The sequence below is a fragment of the Habropoda laboriosa genome, unplaced genomic scaffold (assembly GCF_001263275.1).
Source record: "Habropoda laboriosa isolate 0110345459 unplaced genomic scaffold, ASM126327v1 scaffold33, whole genome shotgun sequence".
NCBI classification, from domain to species: domain Eukaryota; kingdom Metazoa; phylum Arthropoda; class Insecta; order Hymenoptera; family Apidae; genus Habropoda; species Habropoda laboriosa.
The window spans coordinates 491048-515444 of record NW_017100187.1 but is presented as its reverse complement, the minus strand read 5'-3'; the positions used below and the strand labels follow the sequence as shown (position 1 = coordinate 515444).

Genomic DNA, 24397 nt, shown 5'->3' with positions numbered 1-24397 from the left:
GAATTCGCGTTTTTTCTTTTGATTCTTTCAATTTTTCAATTGCATTACGCATTATTGCAATAATTTCTATCGTTACATTTGTATGTATTCAACGTTTGTTTGTTTTAGTGTCGTGAAATGAATTATATTACACATTTTCTCTATTCACACTGAATTTAAAGATTATAACGATTAAAAATCAAGTTGACCTGTGGTCATTTATCAAGAATAATCATAATAAAGCTGAAATTATTGTGTTAAATAATTTTTTTAATACGAATTAGGAATTTATTCAACGTTTGCTTGTTAGAATAGAACGATAAATTTAGTGTAAATATAGAAAACGTATAATATAATTTATTTCATGGTATTGTAACAAGCAAACGTTGAATAAATTCCTAATTCGTATTAAAAAAATTATTTAACACAATAATTTCAGCTTTATTATGATTATTCTTGATAAATGACCACAGGTCAACTTGATTTTTAATCGTTATAATCTTTAAATTCAGTGTGAATAGAGAAAATGTGTAATATAATTTATTTCATGGTATTGTAACAAGCAAACGTTGAATACATTTTTCATTCGTGTAAGAAGAATTATTTAACACGATAAATTTAGCTGTACTATGGTTATTTTTAATCTACGACCACAGGTCAACCTGATTTTTAATCCCTACGAAATTAATTTAACCACGAGTAAGTAACGAGAACGCTAAAACCTATGTTTCCATTGAAGAATATTGTAAAAACGTATAAATTGTTATATGCAATGTTATAACAAATTGTCGGAAGTATAAATTTTTAATAAAATTGTGAAAATTGATAAATTATACCGTGTTACGATATCGGAAATCTCCCGCGAAAATCTCCCGCGAAAATTTCCCGCCTGACCTAACCGACGATTTTGCTAATGACTTTGGGGAGAGGGTACCGCAGGTATATAAGGACCCGCCGATGTCCCGCGAAATCATTTACCCTTTATACTGGGCCCTAGACACTTCGCGGCGTATTTTGACCTGAAGGTTCTGAGATGTGAATAGAGTGGTCGGGGGCTACTAGCTAGTCTATGTCCACCCTGTACACACTCAGCCTTCTTGTAACACTTGTATACATTAGAATCAATTAGAATTTCTATTACTAATTATTAAACAAATTTTAACAATTACCGGCACTCGCTAGGCACGTAATATCAGACTTTAAATACTCGACTTCGAACTTCGGTTTAGTCATAATTCTATTAATGTTATAATAACGTATAATTTATTAATTTTCACAATTTTATTATTAATTTATACTTCCAAAAATTTGTTAAAACATTACATATTATTATTTATACATTTTTGCAAGTTTCTTTGACAAATAAGTACGTTTCAACGATCTTATTACTTTCTCGTTGTGAAATCAAGTTCGGAGGATTAAAAATCAGGTTGACCCTTGGTCGTAAATTTAAAATAGCCATAGTGAAGGTGAAATTATTATTTTAAATAAATGTTTCTATACGAATTAAGAATCTATTCAACGTTTGTTTGTTGCAATACCGTGAAATAAATTGTATTATATATTTTCTCAGTTTAGACTGAATTTAAAGTTCGTAAGGATTAGAAATCAGGTTGACCTGTGGTCGTAGATTAAAAATAGCCATAGTGAAGGTAAAATTATTACGTTAAATAATTGTTTTTATACGAATTAAATATTGATTCAACGTTTATTTGTTGCAATACCGTGAAATAAATTGTATTATATATTTTTTCTGTTTACACTAAATTTAAAGTTCTGTTTACATGTTATAACAATTAGAATGTAGACGTTTTGCCGTTTCACGGTTTTTCCTCTGTTAATTATGTGTTTATAAATCATTTCAAACTAAAGCAGCACCATGCCCACCCTTAATTAAACCGTCTCAGTAGTTTACCGTAATTAATAATCTATTTTCGGAATTTATACGAGAATTTTTGAATTTTAGTAAATACTAGAGTCAGTGCATCGCGTATTGAAATAATAGCTTATACAGATAATCTTTTGAAATTACTCTTAATTAGGGAAAATCTTGAATCTTGTATGGAAGATGAAGATTTTCAGGAAATATTTATTTTTCAACAATGAATTTTTGTTTTATCGATTAATAACGTACGAAATGATTTTTGGAAAATTTTCTTCGTTTGAACGTTCGTTTAAGGTTCGACTATGATTATCAAATCTCTCGAAACACCGTAGAATGTTCAATTTTAAAAGTAACTTCTTCAATTTTTGGATAATCTGGGTAACGTGTTAGTGTTGACGATACACTTTCGAGTATAGACGTTAAAGTTTATTGAGTGCTCGGTGGCTACTAGCTAGCCTATGTCCACCCTGTACACACTCAGCCTTCTTGTAACACTTGTATACATTAGAATCAATTAGAATTTCAATAGAATAGACTGAATTACAATTCATTTTAACTATTAGCTATTAGAAATTACAATACCGTGAAATAAATTGTATTATATATTTTCTCAGTTTAGACTGAATTTAAAGTTCGTAAGGATTAGAAATCAGGTTGACCTGTGGTCGTAGATTAAAAATAGCCATAGTGAAGGTAAAATTATTACGTTAAATAATTGTTTTTATACGAATTAAATATTGATTCAACGTTTATTTGTTGCAATACCGTGAAATAAATTGTATTATATATTTTTTCTGTTTACACTAAATTTAAAGTTCTGTTTACATGTTATAACAATTAGAATGTAGACGTTTTGCCGTTTCACGGTTTTTCCTCTGTTAATTATGTGTTTATAAATCATTTCAAACTAAAGCAGCACCATGCCCACCCTTAATTAAACCGTCTCAGTAGTTTACCGTAATTAATAATCTATTTTCGGAATTTATACGAGAATTTTTGAATTTTAGTAAATACTAGAGTCAGTGCATCGCGTATTGAAATAATAGCTTCATCCCTAGTTCGTTTATTATTGAATATTTTTACGCGTTTAACTTATGCTTCTCCCCAATTCTCGTCGCGTATTTTATTCAAATTTTCTTATATTCTAGAATCGAAAAAGATACGAATTCGCGTTTTTTCTTTTGATTTTTTCAATTTTTCAATTGCATTACGCATTATTGCAATAATTTCTATCGTTACATTTCATTCTAATTGTTTAGCAGCTTTTCTGCTGCTATCGACCCTACATTTTTTTTTTTTTTACGGGGAGGTAGGCCGCCTCTATGTGATAAACAATTGGCAACCAAGCGGTGGCTCGCTAAAGCGATATATTATGAAATTAAATTAATCACTCAATAAGTTTTAACGTTAGATTGTTTCCTCGATATGGCCATGGTGGTCATCAGTGACTGGAGTGCCTCAAATGTTTAGAATAATTAAAATAAAATAAATGTTGTCAACTAAAAATTTTGAACGTCATAGCTAGCTAGACATTATTTTCAATTGAAAAACAAAATTATAAAGCATAATACTGTAATCCTATGCTTAAAATGTATTTTCTTGTGGCCGCCTGACAGCAACCTGTAAATCTGGCGCGACAGTGAACGTGTTCATAAGTAAATGTTATTTTTCTATTATGATTTGTCGTAAAGGAAACCGACTGGTGTAGCGTTACACGCTTGACTTACTGCGAGCGAGGTAACATGGGCGCAGAAATGACGCAGACCTAGGCGTAGGACCATCTATACTGTCACTTGTAGAATCCAAACTTACTGACTCTTGTAGAGAATTTACTGTATATCGTCTAAGGTTTCGTTAATTAAAAATTTCTAATCGCCACATATTTCTGTGCAAAAGTTTCTCACTCGAGCACGGAATATTTTGCCGAAGATTTCGTTAAAATATCAAGGAATATTGCCCAAGAGTTCCTTAAAAAATCAGAGAATATTGCCCTAGATTTCGTTAAAAAATCAGAGAATATTGCCCAAGATTTCGTCAACGAAATTATCAAATTCCATTCCTCCTGAATTTTTCAATTTTCAAAATTTTCCATTCAAACATTCTCCCCATACTACTCGCTCCGAACTATCTCCCGGGATTAAAAGGGTTAAACAGAGACGCTAAGTCTTCCAAAAGACCGTGCGCGAAAGGAGAAAACAGGAACAAAGAGCAAAAGAAAAAAAAAACAGATACGTTCCAGAAATGTAAAAGTGGCGGAACGAGCCACAGTGAATAAAACGTAAAGCACGCTGATGGGCCGCGAAAAACCGCGTTTCCATTTACAGGTGAGCAAGAGCTGCGCGAGCAGCGCGGAATGCGGTCCAGCCTCGGTCGGTTGCATCCCGGTGGACACGCAGCAGGTGCGAAATAGCGAATTTTTCCAATTACCTGGCCTGGCGTTTCTCTCTCGTTTTTTCTTCGATTAACAAAGGAAAGGGGAAGAGGAAAGAGGCGTAAGGGGAGAAGGCCAGGTGAAATAAATTCGGTTATTTCGTTCCAGATCTGCATCAGTTGCTGCGACCTGAGCTACTGCAACATCGAGTCGCCGACAAACTCAACTAACGCGATATTCTCGCGTAAACGGAGGGCTAAGTCGAAGTCGAAACGCAAACGACCGGGTAGAAACGGCGTGGAGGGCAGCCGATTCTACGGTGGCGGTGCCCTGTGGCTTCTCGCCTCACTCTTCTATGCATATCATTGCTGAGGAAGCATCAAGCCGACGTGGAAGACGGTGAATCTAGTTAGAAGACACGAACCACCACGTGCACCAGGCAGCACCGGAATAACAACACTACCAAATTTCACCAATCTCATCTATCTCCTTAATCTCCTTAAACTTATCGATTACCCGAAGAAAAGAAAGTGATATCGCGAGCTATCTCCCACTATTCAACATATCCAACGTCTGTCGCGTGGAACGGAATTTTTGGCGGGAAAAAAAGTAAACAATCTCTCTCTCCGTCTTCTATCCCTCGACGAGTCGCGCTGGTTAAAAGTACTCGCACCTTAGCTTGCGCGTAAGCTAGAGAAATTTAGGAAACCTTCTCATCTTTCCCTTCTTCGTTAAAGCGGAACAAGGGGGACGCTAAATCGCGAGGATCCTCCGGGAGAATCCTGTGCTGTCTGAAGCGCGTGTATAGTTAAACCGGGGTCCGTTTCGACGACTCTCAGTGATGGAAAAAGGAATTGTTCTCTTCTCGTAGTGGAGTAGTTGCTATGCCTTGTTAGAAAACGAAAAGGACGAGATGGAAAACGCGAATCGATACTTAAGATTGCAGGCTTCGTCGAGTTTGTTTAATCCGAACGACATTTTCATTCTACAGAAACGTTTCTTTCCGTTCTCGTTTCTCGATCGAACGCCGATAGAACGAGGGACGGAGGAGAAAATTCGGCTCGCTTTCACTCGGACCACTTGTGAATCGGAGAGAAAGGAAAAGGGAGGAGAAACGAAACTTGATTCATCGAGAATTTCAGTAGCTGCCGGAGCCAACGATCGATCATTATCCTCGAGGCACTTGTTAAGCGAAGCCGCGAATTCCCCGTACGGCTCGCGACCATGCATTTCATCTGACAAATAAAGTAACGAGCCCCATCTCTCATCCTCTCCGTGCCGTCTTTGTGTTCGCTTTCGTTAGTGCTCCACTTGGACTTAATTTATACTCCGGTAATCGATCCGGCTCAATTGAATATTTAACCACTCTAACGATTCGACAAGGTACCGCCTTTTCTTCCGTTGAGAGAGAGAGAGGCTATCGATCTGGCTTTACTTTCGGCGGGCTCTTAATTAAAACGGGTTCCTACTAAATTTCCAGCTGTGCTATCTCCAGTTAACCTCGTCCTGTAACAATAACGTCTTTTCCCCTTCGATCGGGAAATGCTTTCTTTCTTGAACGTCGAGATGGCCGAATGTGAGTTTGGTCGGGTCGATCTCGAACGAACCGATGTTTCCTGGAGGGAGAAAACGCGAGAAGACGCGGGCCGAAACGGCGAGGCCTCGGCCTCCGTGTGCACGGTTCGGCAAATAGGTATGCAAATCACGAATTACGCGAGCCAGACGCACGCGGGATTTGAATTATCGATAAACCGGAGTTACGCGTACCTAAAAGCTGTTTACATACCTACCAGACTCGCCTACTACAGACTATTTACCGCTATTACGATTATTAACAATTATACGATATAAATAAATGAACGAATGAATACACGTGTATATGTGTGTATGTGTACGTACGCGTGGATACATGTACACGTGTACGTATAGAGATTATACATTGTTTCGGCATGAAAATGTAAGAATACTGTTGGTAATGAAATAAAGAAGACTATAATTGTCGAAGTGACTCTTGGTGGATGAATTCTTGCGAGTGAACCGTGGACTGCAACGGCGATACGCTGAAATATGCAAGATACATTGGGAATAATATTACAGATTACTGCATATTTTAATGTGTCGTGATTGCACGAATATCTGCTTGTGAATTTTAAACAACTACCATATATCCCTTGAAACGGAGTTTACGTCTTTAATTGTACTTAGCCGAGTGCTGAGGTTTTCCATTTTAAGTTTAATCCTGACTTAAAGTTACGATTCGTCTTGCTTCGCTTGAAGTTAATTATTTTCTTCGTTTGTGAATATTTATTTTTCTGTCGTTCTTGATATTGCTACACATCGTTTGACATGAACCGCGTGGTATTGTTAAGAGGTAGATTTTTGTTTTCACTTACCCGGTACGATGAGAGAGATGGAAAAAGCTGGTATCAACAGCGTGGCAATTTCGAATCTGTTGATTTTCCCGCGCATTCGCCGCCGCCATCTTGCTTTCCTGCGATATTTGAAGCTCCCGCGCTCTACATATTTTCCCACGGTTCCTCCTTCCTGCGAAGTTCTTTGAAAACCTCTCCGAGCACTTGTTTCCACTGTGATATTCCTCTGGTAATCACTGTCACACTTTTCGAGAACCGTACGCGCATACTTTCCGACTTTAAGAACAGTTAAGACGAACGATTGGTAAAAAGCACTACGAATTACCGCGCGTTCATTGAACAATTCGTCGTCGCGTGGGCCCGGCAAATATTTTAGGAGATATCTCGCGCACTTCACTTTCCCCGTCGAAAACTTCATCTCACTCGCGTTCGCGAACCCCGATGGAAACTTTTTCGTGTCAATTTGCGCGGTAATTGACGAATTTTATTAAAGATTTCGATAACATTGAACGGAGCAACGTGGATTCGGCTATTCGAAGCACCCTCCATGGCGTACGTCACGTGACCCCCTCCGCACCCAATTTGAAATGTTCTAGGCGGAGCCACAATATCCCGCGCATGCGCAATATCAAAATCTATATTAAAATGGAGGAAAAGAGTCAAGTTGTGGAACGAGATACCAAGAAGGATGAGATTCATGAAAAGGATAGGAAATCTAAAAGGTGAGCAAACATTCCGCCGATTCTTAAGAAATGCCCGTCGTGTAATTTGAGTGAGTGCGATTGGAGAGTGTTTAATTTGGTTCACCCTGCGTGGAAGCTGATGGATGACCGGCAGTTTCATAGGCATAATTCAATGTTATTTCTCCACATCCGTTATATAATTATCGATGACCACATCTCATTATTAGACAGAAATAATGGAGACTATCTCGCATCGTTAGATTGCAACATCATAACCTATATCGGCACTTGAGAATTATGTTTATGCGTTACAGTAACCTTCCAATCGTGGAACTTCGTTTAGGAACATTTAGCTTTACACGTGCCTTAACGTTACAAGAATATCATTGTGTGTTTGTTAATACTGATAAATGCTTTAAAAAAAATGTGTGCTTTAATTTTTAACACCTTCCCCCCCCTTTCCCATCCTATCCTGTCTTCTTGGTTGATGTTTTTATGTTGTCGACAGTGTGTGTGGAGTGTTTGTTTCATCGCTGTAAGTATGTAAGATAATGGAAAGAGGATACTTGTAATTTAGTTCCAAGAAGAGACATCGTAAGAAGAAGAACGAGATGGCACATGCTACCAGTGAAAACCATAATCATATAGCCTGCAGAGATGAGCACGAAATGCACAGCACGTGTAATGTGAATATTTCCATAAAAGACATACAAATGGCGATGGAGGTATTTAATATACAACAGAAGCCTGCCAAAACTCAAGAAGAGGCTATGCAAAAACCTTATCAGTTTTGGAGTACACAACCGGTACCAAAAATGGGTAAATGATTTAGCATATTCTGTTCGAGGATAATACAATTTCAAATGGATAAAGTTATGTCGATCTTCTGTAGATGAGAAGATAGTGAAAAATGAACCCATTGAACCTGATAAAACATATATAAGGGCAGAACCTTACTCGTTACCTGCAGATTTCCAATGGGATACTCTGAATCTTGACGATCCGTTAGTTTTATGTGAATTGTATACTTTATTGTCTGAGAATTACGTGGAAGATGACGATGCTATGTTTAGATTTGATTACCCACCAAGCTTTTTGAAGTGGTAAATAGTATGTCAACTAGTGAAGTTTAGAGGTTAGCTTAGCTCAGTAAGTCTTCAATAGAACATTCTTTTAGGGCGTTACAACCCCCTGGGTGGTGCAAAGAATGGCACTGTGGGGTAAGGGTCACTAAAAGCGGACGTCTAGTCGGTTTTATTTCTGCCATTCCAGCTACTCTGCGTGTTTATAATCAGTAGGTTTCAAATTTTCATCGAGCATTTGTCTCCCATTAGCTAATAACATGCAAAATTTTAGTACTCAAAAAATGGTGGAAATTAATTTCCTCTGTGTGCACAAGAAATTAAGGTCAAAAAGGGTTGCTCCAGTGCTAATACGTGAAATAACCAGGAGAGTTAATCTTCAAGGTATATTTCAGGCTGTGTACACCGCTGGTGTAGTATTACCAAAACCAATAGCTACTTGCAGGTGTGTACATTCGTCGATATTTCGATATATTTATCATTCTTTAACTCTACGATCAATTTCCTTAGGTATTGGCATCGTTCCCTAAATCCAAAGAAACTAATTGAAATAAAGTTCTCTCATTTATCTCGTAACATGACTATGCAGAGAACTTTAAAATTGTACAAACTGCCAGAGAATACAAAAGTACCAGGGTTTAGGAAACTGGTAGAAGCAGACATACCACAGGCTCATAAAATATTGACAGATGTAATAATCGTCGTATCGGTACAATATAGGCAGTGTTTTCATACAATACTAAGGTGATTTGTGTTTCAGTATTTGGAGAAATTCGATTTGGCACCGATCTTCTCGATCGAGGAATTCCGACATTGGTTTCTCCCGCAGAATGGGATTATTAATAGTTTCGTAGTTGAAAACGACGGTAAAATTACCGACATGGTTAGCTATTATACATTGCCAAGCTCTATAATGCATCATCAAACACACAAGACACTTATGGCAGCGTACAGTTTCTACAACGTGTCCACGGTGACTCCTTGGCTGGAACTTATGACTGACGCACTGATTTCAGCACGGAATGTAAGTTTCACGGTTTGTACATCAGCGATAAAAATTCAACGAAACATCATGCACGTGGTCTGTTTCAGCTTGACTTCGACGTGTTTAACGCGTTGGATCTGATGGACAACAAAGAGTTCTTGGAACCGCTGAAGTTTGGTATAGGTGACGGAAATCTGCAATATTATTTGTATAATTGGCGTTGTCCTAGCATGACACCCGGAAAGATTGGTTTGGTGCTCCAGTAGACTTCTAGCACAACGGATCGTTGTCTAGAGAAAACATTTCTTTCGCACGTGCAAGCTTAACAGAAAAAAGGGTGTGATGGTAAAAGTTAAAAAAAAAAAAATGACAAAAAAAGGAAGAGAGAGAGAGAGGAGAGAAGGGATACTGTGAGAAAGAAAGGAAAGGAAGTAGAAAGTACGAGATTAAAACGGGGATGCGAATAGGACCTTGGCTTCTATCGACGAGCTATCCAAAAGCACATTCAACGATCGAAAGGAATCGACGTTTCCTTTGACGTGTCAAGTAGGATGTTCCATTGGATCCTCCTCCCCCCACATTGGGTTTCGTGGATGTTATCTTTCGCCTCCACCTCCGCTCATGACGCTAGTTCAAGGTCGAAATCGGAATACGCATGTGCAACGGCGTGTGTATATACGTATGTGCGTGACTCGAGCAATGTAGATAAAATATCGTACACTCTAGTAATTTGCAGAAGCCATGCGGAGGAAAATTTCCCCCTCTTACAGGTATCCATCGTCGGCCGCGTCAACGTGTTATACGTCCGTATGAAAAAATGAGAAAAATTGTCTCCACACAAAGGGTAACCTTGGGAAAAAAGAAAAAAAAAACGCTGTTTAATTTAATCGAGGATCCGCACGATTTTCCCCTCGAGCATCTTTCCCCGATGAAAAATAGATCGGAAAAAAGTATGCCGAAGTGAGAGTGGAAGAAGGAGAGTTTAAATAAAACAAGGTCGAAAGTAAAGTGTTCCGTGTGTTTGTTTAACCCTTTCGTCCATCTCCCCCGAACACCCCTATCAAACTTTAACGATAAATCTCATTCTCATCTCGATAAGCCCCTTTGTGCCACCTTTTTTTTTCTCTCTCTCTCTCTCTCTCTCTTTCTCACCCTGTTGCACAGATGGAAAAAAACCGTTTGTTTCTTATTGCACGTCGACTATACCCAGGTTTACAGCCTCTTAGCGGGGAGATTCGACGATTTTAGATCGTTCGCTTTGGCAAAGCTTTCCTTTCCGGTTGTGTGCACCTTATAGTGGCGCGCGGTTGCGTAACGAGGGTTCGCTTCCGGCGCCGATTAGATAGCGGCAAGACTAAAAAGGCACAGAAAGAAAACCAGTTTTTAAGGACTGTCATTAGGAGAAACACATCGGGGTGACCGGGCGGCGGCGGCGGCGACGACGGCGCGTTGTCAGTAGTAATTTACGTTCTTTCAAAATGTGCACTTCGTTGAAATATACGTATTATATCTTTGAGTGAAACAAGTCTTTACGAACTGTGTCTCGGATAATTGGCCGTTTCGAGAAATGAAATAGAAGAAAGAGAAAAGTGACCCGGAAGTTTCTCGGTTGATTTATTTTACCTTCTTTCTTTTTTTCGTTTCGACGCACGTCGCACCTCCACGAATGCGGCGTGTGCCCTTAATACCAGCCGAGGTCTTTGTAACACTTGCTTGCAGATCAATATTTAACACAATATACACACGACCGACATGCAAGGCCTTTTCGAGATAAAAGGCGCGAAACGAAGGCCCCGTAGCGATTAAAACAGCTGACATTTACACGCCCGTTTAGATACGGGCCGAATCTCGAGTATCCGTTTCTGACGACATATCCGTTCAGTATCCGTTTAATTTATTAAGAAACGATTAATTCGTAACCAGGTGTATTAGATGTCGGAGTGTGCGTGTGTGATCGATGATATTCCCTTTAATGTACACAAGTGAATAACGACTGTGTAAACTAACGATTAGTGAAAAACACTGTAGGTCTCGATCGTTTCGTAATTTAAGATCGATTAGTCCGTTCCTCGAAGGCGATGAATAATCGAAATCTTTTTATTATACCTTTGTTTACACTAGTAACATCTTCTTCCCCCCGCAATTCGACACTTGATTTTCTAATCGTTCCTCGTAATTTACGATCGAGGTGCGAGAGAAGAAGAAGACAAAAGCGAAATTTACACGTTTTCCACCGGTTTCCATTAATCATACACGAAGGCGTCATGAAAGCCCATGAAAAAGCTTATCTACACAATGTGCCGCTGTTTGTATGATTAATGTTGAAAAAACGGTGTTTATTGTTACCTTGGCCGTTATCGTTTGTTATCTCGACACGTAAAAAAGGAAGAAAAAAGGAAGAGGATCACGAAAGGTGAAATTTAACACCCTTGTAAAGGTGTTCCGTCCAATCAATCCGGCCATTAAGATTAAGGAAACACGTTCGTTGTCCGTGAGCCCGATAAATTGGCCGGTTCGTCGGAAGGGAAACATCAATCATCTTGAAGTTTAACCAAGAACCGGAGTAATCGCGGACGAAATTAACATGTAATTAGACTAATTCTGTACGACTTGGCTCACCTTAACGCGAAAAAAGGAACGCGTCCTTCGTGGAAACTTCTCCTTCCTCGATAATTTCCCATCCGGTTCAATTGTGAAACGCTCGCGCGCGCGCGCAAAAGCATAAAAAGGCCTCGTCGATTAGGGTTCTTCGTTCAGGGATAACGTGACACGATTATACAGCTAGAGAGATATCAGCGCGCGATTAACAAAATAAATAGCCTTATGGTATTTATAATTCACGCGAAAATCGTAAAATGCGATCTATCGATTGGAACTGCAATCTGTTCAAATATAATAAAAATTTACGACCTCTCTTACGCGAAATTTCTTCGTGAACGTTCGAAAACCAGCGGAAAAATGGAAAACGACGTAGATTGCCCGATCAGGCAGGAAGAGCTGAGAAAATTGCACACCGGTGTGCACCGTCAGCGATCCTTGGATAAAATCTGGTGGTCTAAAAAAAGCGAAAAAAGACACGGAAGAATACGGGCGTGATTGTGAGTCAGGTGAACTCCCGCGATCCGGATGATGGAACATTGTTGTCAGCGATCTGGCCAGAGTAAGAGGGCCTTCAACTCGCGACGATCCTTGGCCGAGCGTACCGATTTCGCAGCGTGCGTTTCCACAGGGGGGAGCTCGATGCACTCTCCTATCATTGTCAGCAAGATTGATCGCTAACGCACCGCGGTAGGCTGGTAAAACCAAGGAAGAGAAGAGAGAGAAGAGAAAAAGAGAAAAGAAACGGAAAAACGGAAACGAGAAATCGCCGAACAATACCCGGAGCAGATAACAGCAACGAAGCGCTGACGAGCAAGTAGGTGGGGAACACGAGACACACGATGTGGAATAAATAGTGGCCTGAAATCGAGCGGAATTCAGTCGCACTGCTGTTGTGTACCACTCGTCGTTGACGTTTTATTCACGAGGAACTCGTCAGAGGTCATCGTGAAGTGATCTAGTCCTAACGTATCGAAGGAGGACAGGATCGATAAGTAACGACGGGGTGATATCCGCATACCTGACATTTTTCGCGTTTAGCTACTTTTGTCAGATCCGTGTGAGGTAGATTCGAACGACGGCTGAACAGGGGATTCATGTCTTCGTAGTAAGAGATGATGCTGCGTGTGTTGTTCCTGTTGATCCCTGCACTGCAAACCAACGCGTTCCTTTTCGGGTACATAGAAATAATAACAAAAGATTTGCCTTCTAGTTTCTAAATTCAAAAAACAAGATGACAATACATGTTTCGAAGGGAAAAAATATAAAAAGAAGATTTCGCTGTGTGAAGAAAGAAACGAAAAAGAGTACAGAGAAAGAGAAGTTTGTTGGCGAATGTTGGCAAGCGCATCCCGTAACTCCTGAAATACCCATAAAGCGTTCAAGTTCAGGTCTGAAAATATCTTATCTAATTCGTGTCATTGGCCCGGCTCACACACACACACACACACTCTCTCTTTCTCTCTCTCGAGTTCTACCGGCCTGCTAACACCTCGTTTCTCTTGTCAGCTTCGTACCTACCACCCCCAACGTCATCGAGGACCATCGTTCGAGAGAGTTCAATGTTTACTGGAACGTGCCGACCTTCATGTGCCATAAGTACGGTCTACACTTCGAGGAGGTGTCGGATAGATACGGTATCCTGCAGAACAAGATGGACAAGTTCCGCGGCGACGAGATCGCGATCCTCTACGATCCAGGGATGTTCCCGGCTTTGCTGAAGAGCGCGAACGGTAAACACAACAGTACACGTTCCTAATGTAATATACGAACGGCGATTATTATTGTCGACGATGGAAGGCGAAAGCAGACAACCTTTGAACGTGATTCAGGGGATGTAGTGATGAGAAACGGCGGTGTGCCGCAGGAAGGCAATCTTACCAAGCATCTCGAGGTATTCCGGGAGCACTTGATCAATCAGATACCGGACAAATCGTTCCACGGCGTCGGGGTGATCGATTTCGAAAGTTGGAGGCCAATCTTCCGGCAGAATTGGGCTTCCCTTCAACCGTACAAGAAACTATCCGTAGACCTTGTACGTCGGGAGCACCCGTTCTGGGATAGCAAGAGCGTGGAACAGGAGGCGAAACGACGATTCGAGAAGTACGGGAAACTTTTTATGGAGGAGACGTTGAAAGCGGCCAAACAGATGAGGCCCGAAGCTATCTGGGGATACTACGCTTACCCTTACTGTTACAATCTCACGCCGAATCAACCTAGCTCCCAGTGCGACAGCACTACGATCCAGGAGAACGATAAGTATGCAATTCACCCCTGGCTATCTCGCCTACTTTTTCAATGCTATCCGTGACTAGACTCTCCCTACGATCGTTCCTCGTTTATCGCATTAGCGCCTCTGTCCTACTCGCGCGTTCTCCAGTTGTCCGTGAGAAAGGAAGAGGAGTAAGAAGTAAACGAGAAGAAACGTTCCTCGTGGATTTAAGATAACAAGATTACACGGAGATCACGGCGCTCTTAAGTGGGTCAGTGTCAAGAGCCGTGTCGCGGTGAAAATTCGAATCGTCCCGTCGTGAAAAGACTCGCGCATCTCTCTTATCTAATCGAGCAACCTCTGATAAACTAAAATCCGTGCGCCGTGCGTTTTTCTACCCCGTTTCAGATTATCCTGGCTGTTCGAGCTCGAGGATGTGCTCCTGCCGTCTGTGTACTTGAGGCGGAGCCTAACGAGCGGTCAAAGAGTAGGCCTGGTCGGTGGTAGGGTGAAGGAAGCTTTGAGAATAGCGAAGCAAATGACGAGCAGGAAAAAGGTTCTCCCTTATTACTGGTACAAGTACCAAGATCAGAGGGATAGCTATTTGACTAAGGTGAGTCCACTCGTTTCGAAAACATTTTTCCGGAGATAGGAGAGAAAGAGAGATGATCGTCACCTGATAAACATCCTCGGGGGCCTCGCTCTTCAAAAGTGGATTTATCTTCGCAGGTCGATCTCGAGGCCACTCTTAGGAAGATCTCCGATCTTGGCGCGGACGGTCTGATCATCTGGGGGAGCTCTAACGATATCAACACCAAGCAGAAATGCCTGCAGTTCAGGGAATACCTGAACAACGATCTTGGCCCAATCGTCGATCGGATTAGGCGAACTGCTCTGGGCTTGAGCCAGCGTAGCGGCAATTCTCTGGACAATCGGGTCGGCGTGAGCGTCGATCAGGTCTGACGATAGCTTTGCCTTCTTCGATATGAAATAGGTTCGGTTCTCTTTGCGGAACAGACGATAAAGTATTAGGAGAAATTTTCTGCGCAAAGGTCCTCCTCCTCCTCCTCCCACCCCACCCTCTCTTTAGCTTACATGCGCGAGATTACCATACGTGACGAGCAGAGGAGACTCCTCTCGACCTTCGAAATAGAAAGACGCGGTTGTTGGACACGAGACGTGTCGTTGAAACCAAAGACGATTCTGGTCGTGAACGTTACCTCGAGGCGTCGCAGTGTCGAGTATCGAGGAACGATCGAGATAATAAATTTCCTACGACAATTACCTCATCTAATTTCTTTCATTCTTAAACAAATACCCCAACCCTCGAATTCTTTCTCTCGAGTAACAACTCGAAGAGATCGCTATCCTTAACCTATGTGTCCTACCATCGGCAACGAAACAACTGTGGCAATCAAAGAGAAAGAGAGAGAGAGAGAGAGAGATAGGACGAACGAACGCACTTTGGCACTAGCGTACGACAAGTTTTACTGGTTCGAGGTGTAAGGCCTGAGGCGATCTTGCTTTTTACAGTACACGCGACGTGGTCGTTGTAGAGGTAGTCAAAGATCTCTCTTGCTTACCGTTCATTCCTCCCCTCTCCGATCGTGCGGGCACACACAGAGCGATGATCCTTTCTCTTTCTGTTTCCACGAGGGTTACCTGGAGGAACTGCGGGAGAGAGAAAGAGAGAGAACGGAACGGGAACGGCGCGGAACCGAACGTACCGAGTAGAAGGAGGAGCTGAAGGAGACTCTCTGGTGGAGTGGTGGAGGTGGAGAGCAAGAGGAGGAGGAGGAGGAGAACGGAACACGAGAGATCGGCAGCACAGTTTCGTGTTCAGCTCAGCTCGGTTCGGCTCTCAGCCTCATATCGGATCTCCCGTGTTTCTCAGGCGAAAAACGTTCGTCAAATTTGTCGATCCAGGATCTCTATTCACGATCCACTTCCCGATATAGTCTTCGCCAGGCCGGACACAGAACCGGGCGGAGAACAACACTGGCCGGAGGGGGAACGAGTGAAATAATTCCACGGATATATACATTCTGCAACAGTTCGTTACTGTTTCACTACCGATCATTCTGCTCTCAAGCGATTTCTAGAGTGGTGCGTAGTTCGCGACGTCGCTGACGTACACGGAGGTGAGTGACAGTTTCTTCAGAAACGCCAAGGCTGGCGGCTCGAGATCGCTGCCAGAGAGTTGCCAGGCTACGTGATCTGTGTGTGCTTAGTCGGAGAAGATTCGATAACAACGTCGGAAAATAGCCATGTTGCTCACGTTAGACCCTTTAAAAGTGTCTCTCTCTCTCTATCTATCTATCTCTGTCGGTTACACGATGCAATTATGGATCGAGAGTATCGGATAGATTTTACAATGGGAAGGCGTGCGAGGTGTGTACGATTCCACCGGAAGGCAAAGCCCTCTTTTCCGGTGGGTCTGCACGAGGCAGAAGAAAGTTAACACCAACCCGAAGAGTGGCAACGATGATCACAGGCTCTTAGAAAGTGGCCAAAGGGACGGTCGGCGGTGTGGCCAAGGGGACAGAGGGACGTCCGTCGTTAAATAGTTCAGAAGCACCCTATCCAAAACGTTTTGCCCACTAATCCTAATACCAGACCCTATTCTCGAGTTAATGATAGCTCTTCTTAGACGCGACGATTCACTTCCTAAAGCTAAACTGTTGCGCGGTAGCCGAACTCTCGCCATCGGGTCCTTTCTAATGAAGACCTTTTTGCGACTTGCCACCGGTGCGGTTAATTGGCTAATTCCACCTGAAAAAAATATCCATCGAGAGATTCACGCGAGATCGCTTTTTTTCTCTCTCTTCCCTCCTTCTTCTTCCTCTCCATCGTGGAACGAAAGAGGGAAAAAGAAGTAGGTTGTACTGCTAGTCGAAGGAAAGTCGAGGATAAACATATATGATAATTTCGCGAGCAAACAAGTCGACGTAAAATCGAGTCTATTATTGGATGGGTTACTTCATCCCGTAAACATCGTAATATCATTAACCGGTCTCATTCCGTGGAAGAGTGGTCTGCGCTTAATTACATCTTATGGTGCGCTTCTTTTTTAAAAGCTGCACAGGTAGTCCGGGCCTTGGCGAACCAGACCGCTAATGCGACCGTGTTCGCGCCTTTCGGGTAATTGGACCGCAGAAAATGGACAATAACACCTCTCACGTTTAATTGGCGTCTTGAACCTCTCATTAACCACAAACGTGGTTATCTTCGTCGCCTTTGTAAAATTTCATTTGCCAGCTACTCGGTTTCGTACGTATATACTTCTTCTCTTTAACACGTCCTCATCCTCTACGAAGTTTCCCCTTCGTCGTGGGCATTCATAGTTAGACTTGCGACGAGCTAAGGAGCGAAAAGGAAAAAAATCGTAGGTTTCCAGGGGGTCCGTGACACTTGATACCGATAGCCGTGAGGTCAGGCTGTGCAAGAGCGAGCAAAGTAGCTGTGTCATCTCTTGCGGTGGGTATGGTGGGCCAGGTAACGGGTTATCGGTCAGGTTAAGATCGTTAAGAGGGCCAAGTACAAATTGCCTCCCCTTCTTTTTTTTTTCTCACCCTGGGATAGAAACACCGGTGTAATAAAGAAAATCCGTGGAGCAGTTTTCCCCGGCGGTATGTCACACGGTGCGAAGAGGGGAAAGGGAGTAGGAAGAGGGAAGGAAATCGAGCAAGTAGCGGCTGAAGTAGCGGGCAGGGCTCGAGGAAGACGAAAGGGCCCGTTTTAAAGAGGCGAGCATTAAAAACAACAATGTCATTACATTTTAACGACCTGTTCTTGGGCTCTGCCCTCCCTTTTAAGAACGTTCGTTTGCAGGTATGTGGTCCGCGCTCTCGTGGGGGGCAGCCACACCGAGAGGCAGAGAGAATTCTTAAAGCGGTACACACAACCAGCCCCTCTCCTCTGTCTCTCGTTTTAATTTCGATTAAACTCTCTCTCTCTCTCTCTCCTATCGTGCACAAGAGAGAAAGAAAAGGAAAAACGCTGCCCGGACTCGAACTTCCTATGAAAGAACTCTTAGAACCATCGTCTGTCAGCTGTATCATGTTTCGTGTGCATACATACGTGTCCTTCTAGTCTGAACTGATCCACTCGACACCGGCGAGGCGTCTAAACTTATAACGCGGCCAGGTAGATGTTGGCAACGGTAATCAAGACTTTGAAAACGTCAAACAGAGACCGGTGGCGGCTGCGGGCGGCGTTCGAAATTTCAGCGAGCTTAAAATTGCGATCTAATCGAAGGAAGGAAGAGAGGGTGCGAAAGCAGCTTAATCCGACACTGCTCGATGCACAGGGCCCCCATTCTGCTCTCTACACTCTGTCTGTCCCCGTTTCACTCGCGCCGGGCCCCGTTCTTCCTCCTCGCTCTGTCTCCACTCGATTTCTCCCCACGCAACGCTCTGGGCACGCCGTGCAGCTCGCGAAGAATTAGTATGGGCGAAGTAACAAAAGCACGAGGAACAAGCACGGGGGGTGTGCGGCGAGTGGCGGAGATGGAGGAAGAAAAAAAAAGGAGCCGAGATGGCGCCACACGTCCAGCGTGTTTTCGGGGCTTCCTCCGGTGCTGTTGGCAAACTCCTTTTTTTCGCCTACCTCAGGACGAGCCCCCCTGCTCTCCTTTCTCTCGCTTCTTCTCTCGCGCCCGATCTTCATCTGGTGGTCCCTTCTCGCTTCTGGCGCGTTCGGCCTTTCCTCCTCTCTCTTCCTCTTTTATTTCTGCTCCCCTTCGCGGACCCTCATCCTGTGGGCCCCCCCTATTAGTTCGGCCACGGCACCGTATTGCGAAAAAACAGAGGAAAAAAAGAGCGGTGAGGAAGGGAAGAAGAGGAGCAAAGGACGGTCGCGAAATTGGGCTAGACGAGAACGAGAGATAGGGGATTTCTCGTTAAAATCGGGGAACATATTGCGCTTCGAGGTTATAATAATCTATCTTGGTGGTAATCGTTGTGAAACAGGGGTGGGTGGGTTTTGAAACGGGATCAAATGTAGGCGTGTTGTTGCTTCACGCAGGAGAGGAATTTCGGGAGTAACGTGTGCTGTTAGATGGAAGGTGTAGTTCTTCCGCTTATGGCCGTGGATAGATGAAACAGCGGTGAAGGTGATCCAGCCGGTGGGAATAGCTCTAGTATATGTACCTTTGGTACACCAAGCTTCTCTACCATTGGCCGGCGCAGCTCGAACAATTTTACTCCTAGTGCTCCTTTCGTTCTTCTCTTGGTACTGGCTGTTCGTATTCCCTTCGTACCCTCCTCCATCGGCGTCTTCTAAGTACCGTGGCACATCGACAAAGAGATCATGAAAGTATCTCGCGCGCCTCGGGGGTCAGGGCCGTACGCACTTTGGTTCGATTGTTCTTTTACCACATTTCCATGATAATCACTTCGAATCCACCTGAATCGCGAAATAATTGCAGACATGAAACTTTGTTCAATTGCAATTATGCTACTGCGAAATGGAATACACACCTCGCCATCGACACTTCCGGCGAGTGAAGATCGACAGTCTGTAGATCTACCGTGCGTTACTCTCGGACAAATTCTTCGAGTAGCATACCGCGGCAAAAAAAGGACCGCCGGATAATAAAAAGAGAGTCTCCGTAGTGTTTGGCGGCGATTCCCCGCACGTTCCAACAGCCGTCGTTCAGGTTTGCCAAACATAATTCTCTTCTCGCCAAGGGAAAGTCCCTCCGAATGAAATATGAATTCCTATTAGAAGCTTCCTGGAAGTGGCGGCACGTCACGTCCACGGGCCGCTCGTTCTCGTAGGTGTTAAGCTTCGAGTCGGACGGATTATAATCCCGTGCTTTTTAAAAGGTCCCGCGGGAAGAGGTGAGCGAGAAACGTGGAACAGATCTGGTCTCTGTTGGCGTGGAGAGATCGCGCGGCCGCCTTTGTACCTGCCCGCCTAGGCTCGGGGGCGCGTCAAATTTGGTTGAAAATCAAATTAATCTCGCGGCTGGGCGCAGGACCCTCTTCCATCTCCTTTCCACTCCAGTCTCTCTCTCTCTTTCTCTCTCTGTGGTTCTGCGGCCAGAGGCTGTCCTCTTCGTCCCTCGTTCCTCTCGTGAGACGACACGAGCAAATCGAAGGAACGGGACTGGGAGGAAGGTGGAGAAGGAGGTGGACCGGAGGTCCTCCACGCCACCGACACGGACCTAGAGGCGAGAAGAGAAGGTGGCGCAGCAACAAAGAGCTTTGGACTTCTGGCTGCGACCCCGCCAGGGCCGTATTTATCTCGAGCCCTTCTCCCTTATTTCTTCCATCTTTTCCACACTCGAGCAGAAAACTTTGGACGTTTGCACGTTGGAAAACTTTTTCTTCGTTTAAGTTGAACGTTTGTTTAGAAGGAACTCGAGGAAAGTGGTCGCTAAAATGGAGGACGTTTCTTTGATATTTTTTAGAATTTACTTTACAAGGATGGAAATATAGATTTGTACGGTGTGATGTTAATTATCAGGTATCGGTTGTTTGTGTGGAAGATAGGTATAGGGTTTGTAGTAGAAACGACGAAATGGTGGCTCCGAATTGAGTACGTCCCTGTAGCATCCTACTCGGTCATTCAAATCTCCACTCGTGGAAATGAGATGGGCGGTCGGACCGTGTAGCCGCACACCTCCCCTCGCTACCACGTACAGGGTGATTCAACAAGAATCAGCTGAGAGCTCTAATTTTCGGGCTGTCGCGTGTTGGGGCTAATTCACGGCGAGTGTCACGTTACTAAACCATTATCTCAGAGGAATATCATGGAACTTGTTAATTTTTCAAAGTACCAGAAACTTGTTCCCTTATCACGACGACGTTTATCACTTTTCCCACGAAATTTCGCAGCCTATCGGCTGTCTTCACTTTCGAACACATCTCGGACACGACGATTCTCAGAAGTGCAAAGTAAGAAACGAAAACCGCGGCGGACAGGGAAGGTTCCACGAATGAAACGGTGGATGAAAGGGGGAGGAATAAGAAAAGATCGGGATTGAAATGCATCGGAGGGGAACGAAAGTTGATCCTCTCCTGGAAATACCGGGGACCAATTGTCCGTAGAGGGACGAGATTCCTTCTGTTGTCAGGAATTCAACTCGCGAGTCCAACGACAAAGTGAATTCCTGAAGGACGGAGGATGCACGGATGCAGAGAGGGGGATGTGAAAGAGGAGGCGGAGGTGGAGGGTTCCACTGATGCTCTGCGCAGTTAAACGGATCCGAGATTTTTCAGAGGGCCAAAAAAGGGGCCGAGCTCTCGTAATTGGGCCTGCACATCCTTTTACCTTGTCGTTCGTGCCACTTGTTGCCCAGTGATCTCCGAAAGATCAAGAAAGATCGTACGATGAGATTGACGCTTTTTTCACAACAGCGTCGCCATCGATCCAACCGGTCTATATATACATACGTTGGAACACTTGCTACTCTCTTCTTCGTCCACCCTCCTGCCCGCCCTCCTTTTACCAACCTGATGCTGGAATTATTGCTTCATTACCGATTGCTCTCTCTCTCTCTCTCTGGATTGGGCCACGTTAATTGATACCCTGCTACCCTCACCATTGATTACCACATCCTCGTTAACGTCCTTTACTTCTTCTCCTTCCTTCGAGAACTGAAATGAAACTTTTCCTCTCCACGAGCTTCACAGAATTCTCCTGCTTACGCCGGAAGGAGTGCATCCCGTATTCAAGCCCCGTAGCCTAAATCCGCCGCTATTTATGGCCGGTACGTCCACGAAGAAAGTCTCCCTCCCCTCTCGATGCCCTGGGTCAGCCACGAGGAATTCCGTTATCTCGAGATCTCGACTTAAAACTCGAGCATCGAGCTCACAGTTTCGGAATCGGGGAATCGTCCCGGACGATTTATGAATGAACCCCGGGGTCGTCGCCAATAACCCCGAAAAAAACCGTGGTCCTCCGGAGTTTACGACGCTTCCTACGCACACGCGCGTAGATAGAAACGCGTGCAGCAGCTTTAAGCAAAATTCACGCGGATGGGAGAAAAAGAGGAGCGTAAAGAGGTTGGAGAAGGGGAGGGGAGAAGCGGCACCACGACAAATCCCGGTGACGTAATTTCAGACGGTCGTCGAACCTGAGACCTCGGGAGCCTCGAGAAAGAGAGACCCACGGGGACTTTCATTCATTCGGGGTGGGGACCAGCGAATACGCGGTGTGCACACGTGCACCGTGTTTGCGCGCCTCGAATCGCAATCGCGACATTCCTTCGATATCTGCTTTTATCTGTTCCAAGATAGGAGAAAGTTTTCGACTTGATTTGTTTAAGACGATCTACCTCGCTCTCTCTCACTCTCGTTCTTTCTCACTTTTACCGCCTGGCAGCTATTCTGACCTCGGGCGACGCCTGATCAGTTGGAAAGATTCGGATACCCTCTCTCTCCTTCTATTGTTTCAGGGATCATGGGATCGACGTGTCATCTGACGGTGGCGATCGAGCTGCTCCTACTGGTCACCACTCTACACGCCCATCGGGAGCACAAGGTTTATCGATCTTTTCCTTTCTTATGGGATGCACTAGGTCGTGTAATATTAAGTATCCGATTTCTCTCTAGTCGCTCCGGTGATTAGTCGAGCGTTGTCTGTTCTGCGAAATCCACAATTTTGGAAGAAGCAAGAATTTTTTCAATTTACAACTGTTTTCGCATTTTTCACGTTACCAGTATAGAGGGTGCCTCGATTAAGTCTGACTTTAATTCCTATTAAGTGGCAATCAAGACGAGCACTTAATTTCACATTACACGGCCTAACGATCCAATGTTTATCGTTCTTTTTCTTCTATTACGACGATCTGTGACGTTAGTGGTTCTGGATTCAAGGTCCACAACATCGTGCTCTACCCCGACAAGCACAGCTGGTGCAAAACGACGCCGATCAAGCAGGTCCTCACATGGCCGCAATGTTCCTCCCAAGAATTGGACAACAACGTGTGCGTCGGAGCTTGTTTCTCGTACATGGTGCCTCACAGCGAACCTTCTGCTCCCGGTGACTTGATCAGACCGTATTGCGACTCTTGCCAGCCGTTGGACAGTGTCTGGCACACGGTAGGTGAATAAATAAACGCCACCGAGCGCCTAAAGAGTGTCTCGCCTTCACCGAGAAATTCCTGAAAATGTTCCAGGTGACACTGGACTGCAAAGACGAGGAGAACAATCCTATCACCATGCAGAAGAAAGTGCAAATCATAACGAACTGCTCCTGCAGCTCCTGTATGGAGACTTCGAGGATCAAACCAGACTACAACACCTTGCTTCAATCCTTGACCAAGGAGAATCTCGACAAAAACGTGAACGTAGTCCACGAAACGCCAGATTTGCTCTTAGATCCGAATTTAAACTCCTCTAAGAACACAACGAGGGACGGTGTCCAGGCTAACGAGAGATTCCTGCAGATGATCAAGCAGATGAAGGACTCCGAGAAGCTGAAGCAATTCGGCACGCAAGAAATTGGACCGAACGGTTTCGACATGGACGACTTGGACAAGCTGAGAGAGTTGTTGAAGACGTACGGTCAGGAAGAGGAGAAACAGCATTCTCATCAGCATCAACACCAGCATCAGCATCAATCGTCCGGGAAACAGCAGCAGCAGCAGCAGCAGCAACAGCCACAGCATCATTCCACGACGGTTCTCCATCGAGGACCGCACCATTCGAGGGTCCTGGACTCGGACGTGAAGGAGAAGATCGACGTGGAGCCGCATTATCTTCATCCGGCTGTCGCCGGTCAGGAGATCAGCTACCACGACAACGTTCTCGTGGACAAAGACAAGAAGAAGGATTTCTGATGCGACGAGGACTCGTGTCTGATCGATGGAAACGGGTTAGGTTAGTCGGCTGCGAACGTCAGACTTGCCGGAACGACCGGTAGTGATATGAGTTTCGCATAGGTGAATGAGATCGTTTCTTTTTTATTTTTATTATCAGGATCATTCGTTGCCTAGTCCAGTAAACCCCGGTAAATCACTTGGTTCGGCGAACGATTCATTTTGTAAATAGAAGAGATGTTTCTTTTTTCTTTCTCGTTTTACTCTTTTTTCTTTCTCTTTTTCTTTTTTGTTTCTTGTCTTTTCGGTTCTCTTTTTGTTTAGTCAGGAAAAAGCCGACACTTCGCGTAGTAGGTATTCGTTAAACTGTTGCGCCGCGTTAACTCTCGAGGAAACTTGGATTGGGCGTTAAGGATCTCTTGTCGAAGGATCCTGAGAAGGGGGAAATGGGGAGAGAGAAA

The 24397-nt window shown here is 44.0% G+C and overlaps 3 protein-coding genes across 3 annotated transcripts in view; all 3 read left to right on the top strand.

Moving 5' to 3' along the window:
• Positions 1-4684, top strand: part of LOC108579683 — a 12592-nt gene extending 7908 nt beyond the window's left edge. The window contains exons 5-6 of the mRNA XM_017943270.1: positions 4189-4263; positions 4404-4684. Coding sequence (XP_017798759.1) covers positions 4189-4263; positions 4404-4607 — 279 coding nt within the window. The 3' untranslated portion in view covers positions 4608-4684. The remainder of the gene's footprint in view (positions 1-4188; positions 4264-4403) is intronic.
• A 2568-nt stretch (positions 4685-7252) lies between these two features.
• On the top strand, positions 7253-10701 carry LOC108579607 (glycylpeptide N-tetradecanoyltransferase 1). Its single transcript, XM_017943184.1, has 8 exons — positions 7253-7329; positions 7868-8109; positions 8183-8393; positions 8468-8584; positions 8647-8817; positions 8883-9063; positions 9133-9396; positions 9465-10701. Exons 1-8 carry the CDS (start codon positions 7253-7255, stop codon positions 9621-9623), a joined length of 1422 nt encoding a protein of 473 aa, XP_017798673.1. The 3' UTR covers positions 9624-10701.
• A 2163-nt stretch (positions 10702-12864) lies between these two features.
• Positions 12865-24374, top strand: LOC108579455. Its single transcript, XM_017943000.1, has 9 exons — positions 12865-13132; positions 13465-13688; positions 13788-14214; positions 14576-14780; positions 14897-15124; positions 15902-16019; positions 22572-22657; positions 22993-23217; positions 23295-24374. The coding sequence occupies exons 1-9, from the start codon at positions 13071-13073 to the stop codon at positions 23955-23957; spliced, it is 2238 nt and encodes a 745-aa protein (XP_017798489.1). The 5' UTR covers positions 12865-13070; the 3' UTR covers positions 23958-24374.
• The last annotated feature ends 23 nt before the right edge of the window (positions 24375-24397 follow it).

Coding starts and splice junctions, on each gene's coding strand:
- LOC108579607 (XM_017943184.1), top strand. CDS start 7,253: ATGGAGGAAAAGAGTCAAGTTGTGGAACGAGATACCAAGAAGGATGAG. Junction 8,394..8,467: donor CCACCAAGCTTTTTGAAGTG/GTAAATAGTATG, acceptor ACATTCTTTTAG/GGCGTTACAACCCCCTGGGT. Junction 8,818..8,882: donor AAACCAATAGCTACTTGCAG/GTGTGTACATTC, acceptor CAATTTCCTTAG/GTATTGGCATCGTTCCCTAA.
- LOC108579455 (XM_017943000.1), top strand. CDS start 13,071: ATGATGCTGCGTGTGTTGTTCCTGTTGATCCCTGCACTGCAAACCAAC. Junction 13,689..13,787: donor TTTGCTGAAGAGCGCGAACG/GTAAACACAACA, acceptor AACGTGATTCAG/GGGATGTAGTGATGAGAAAC. Junction 23,218..23,294: donor TGGACAGTGTCTGGCACACG/GTAGGTGAATAA, acceptor AAAATGTTCCAG/GTGACACTGGACTGCAAAGA.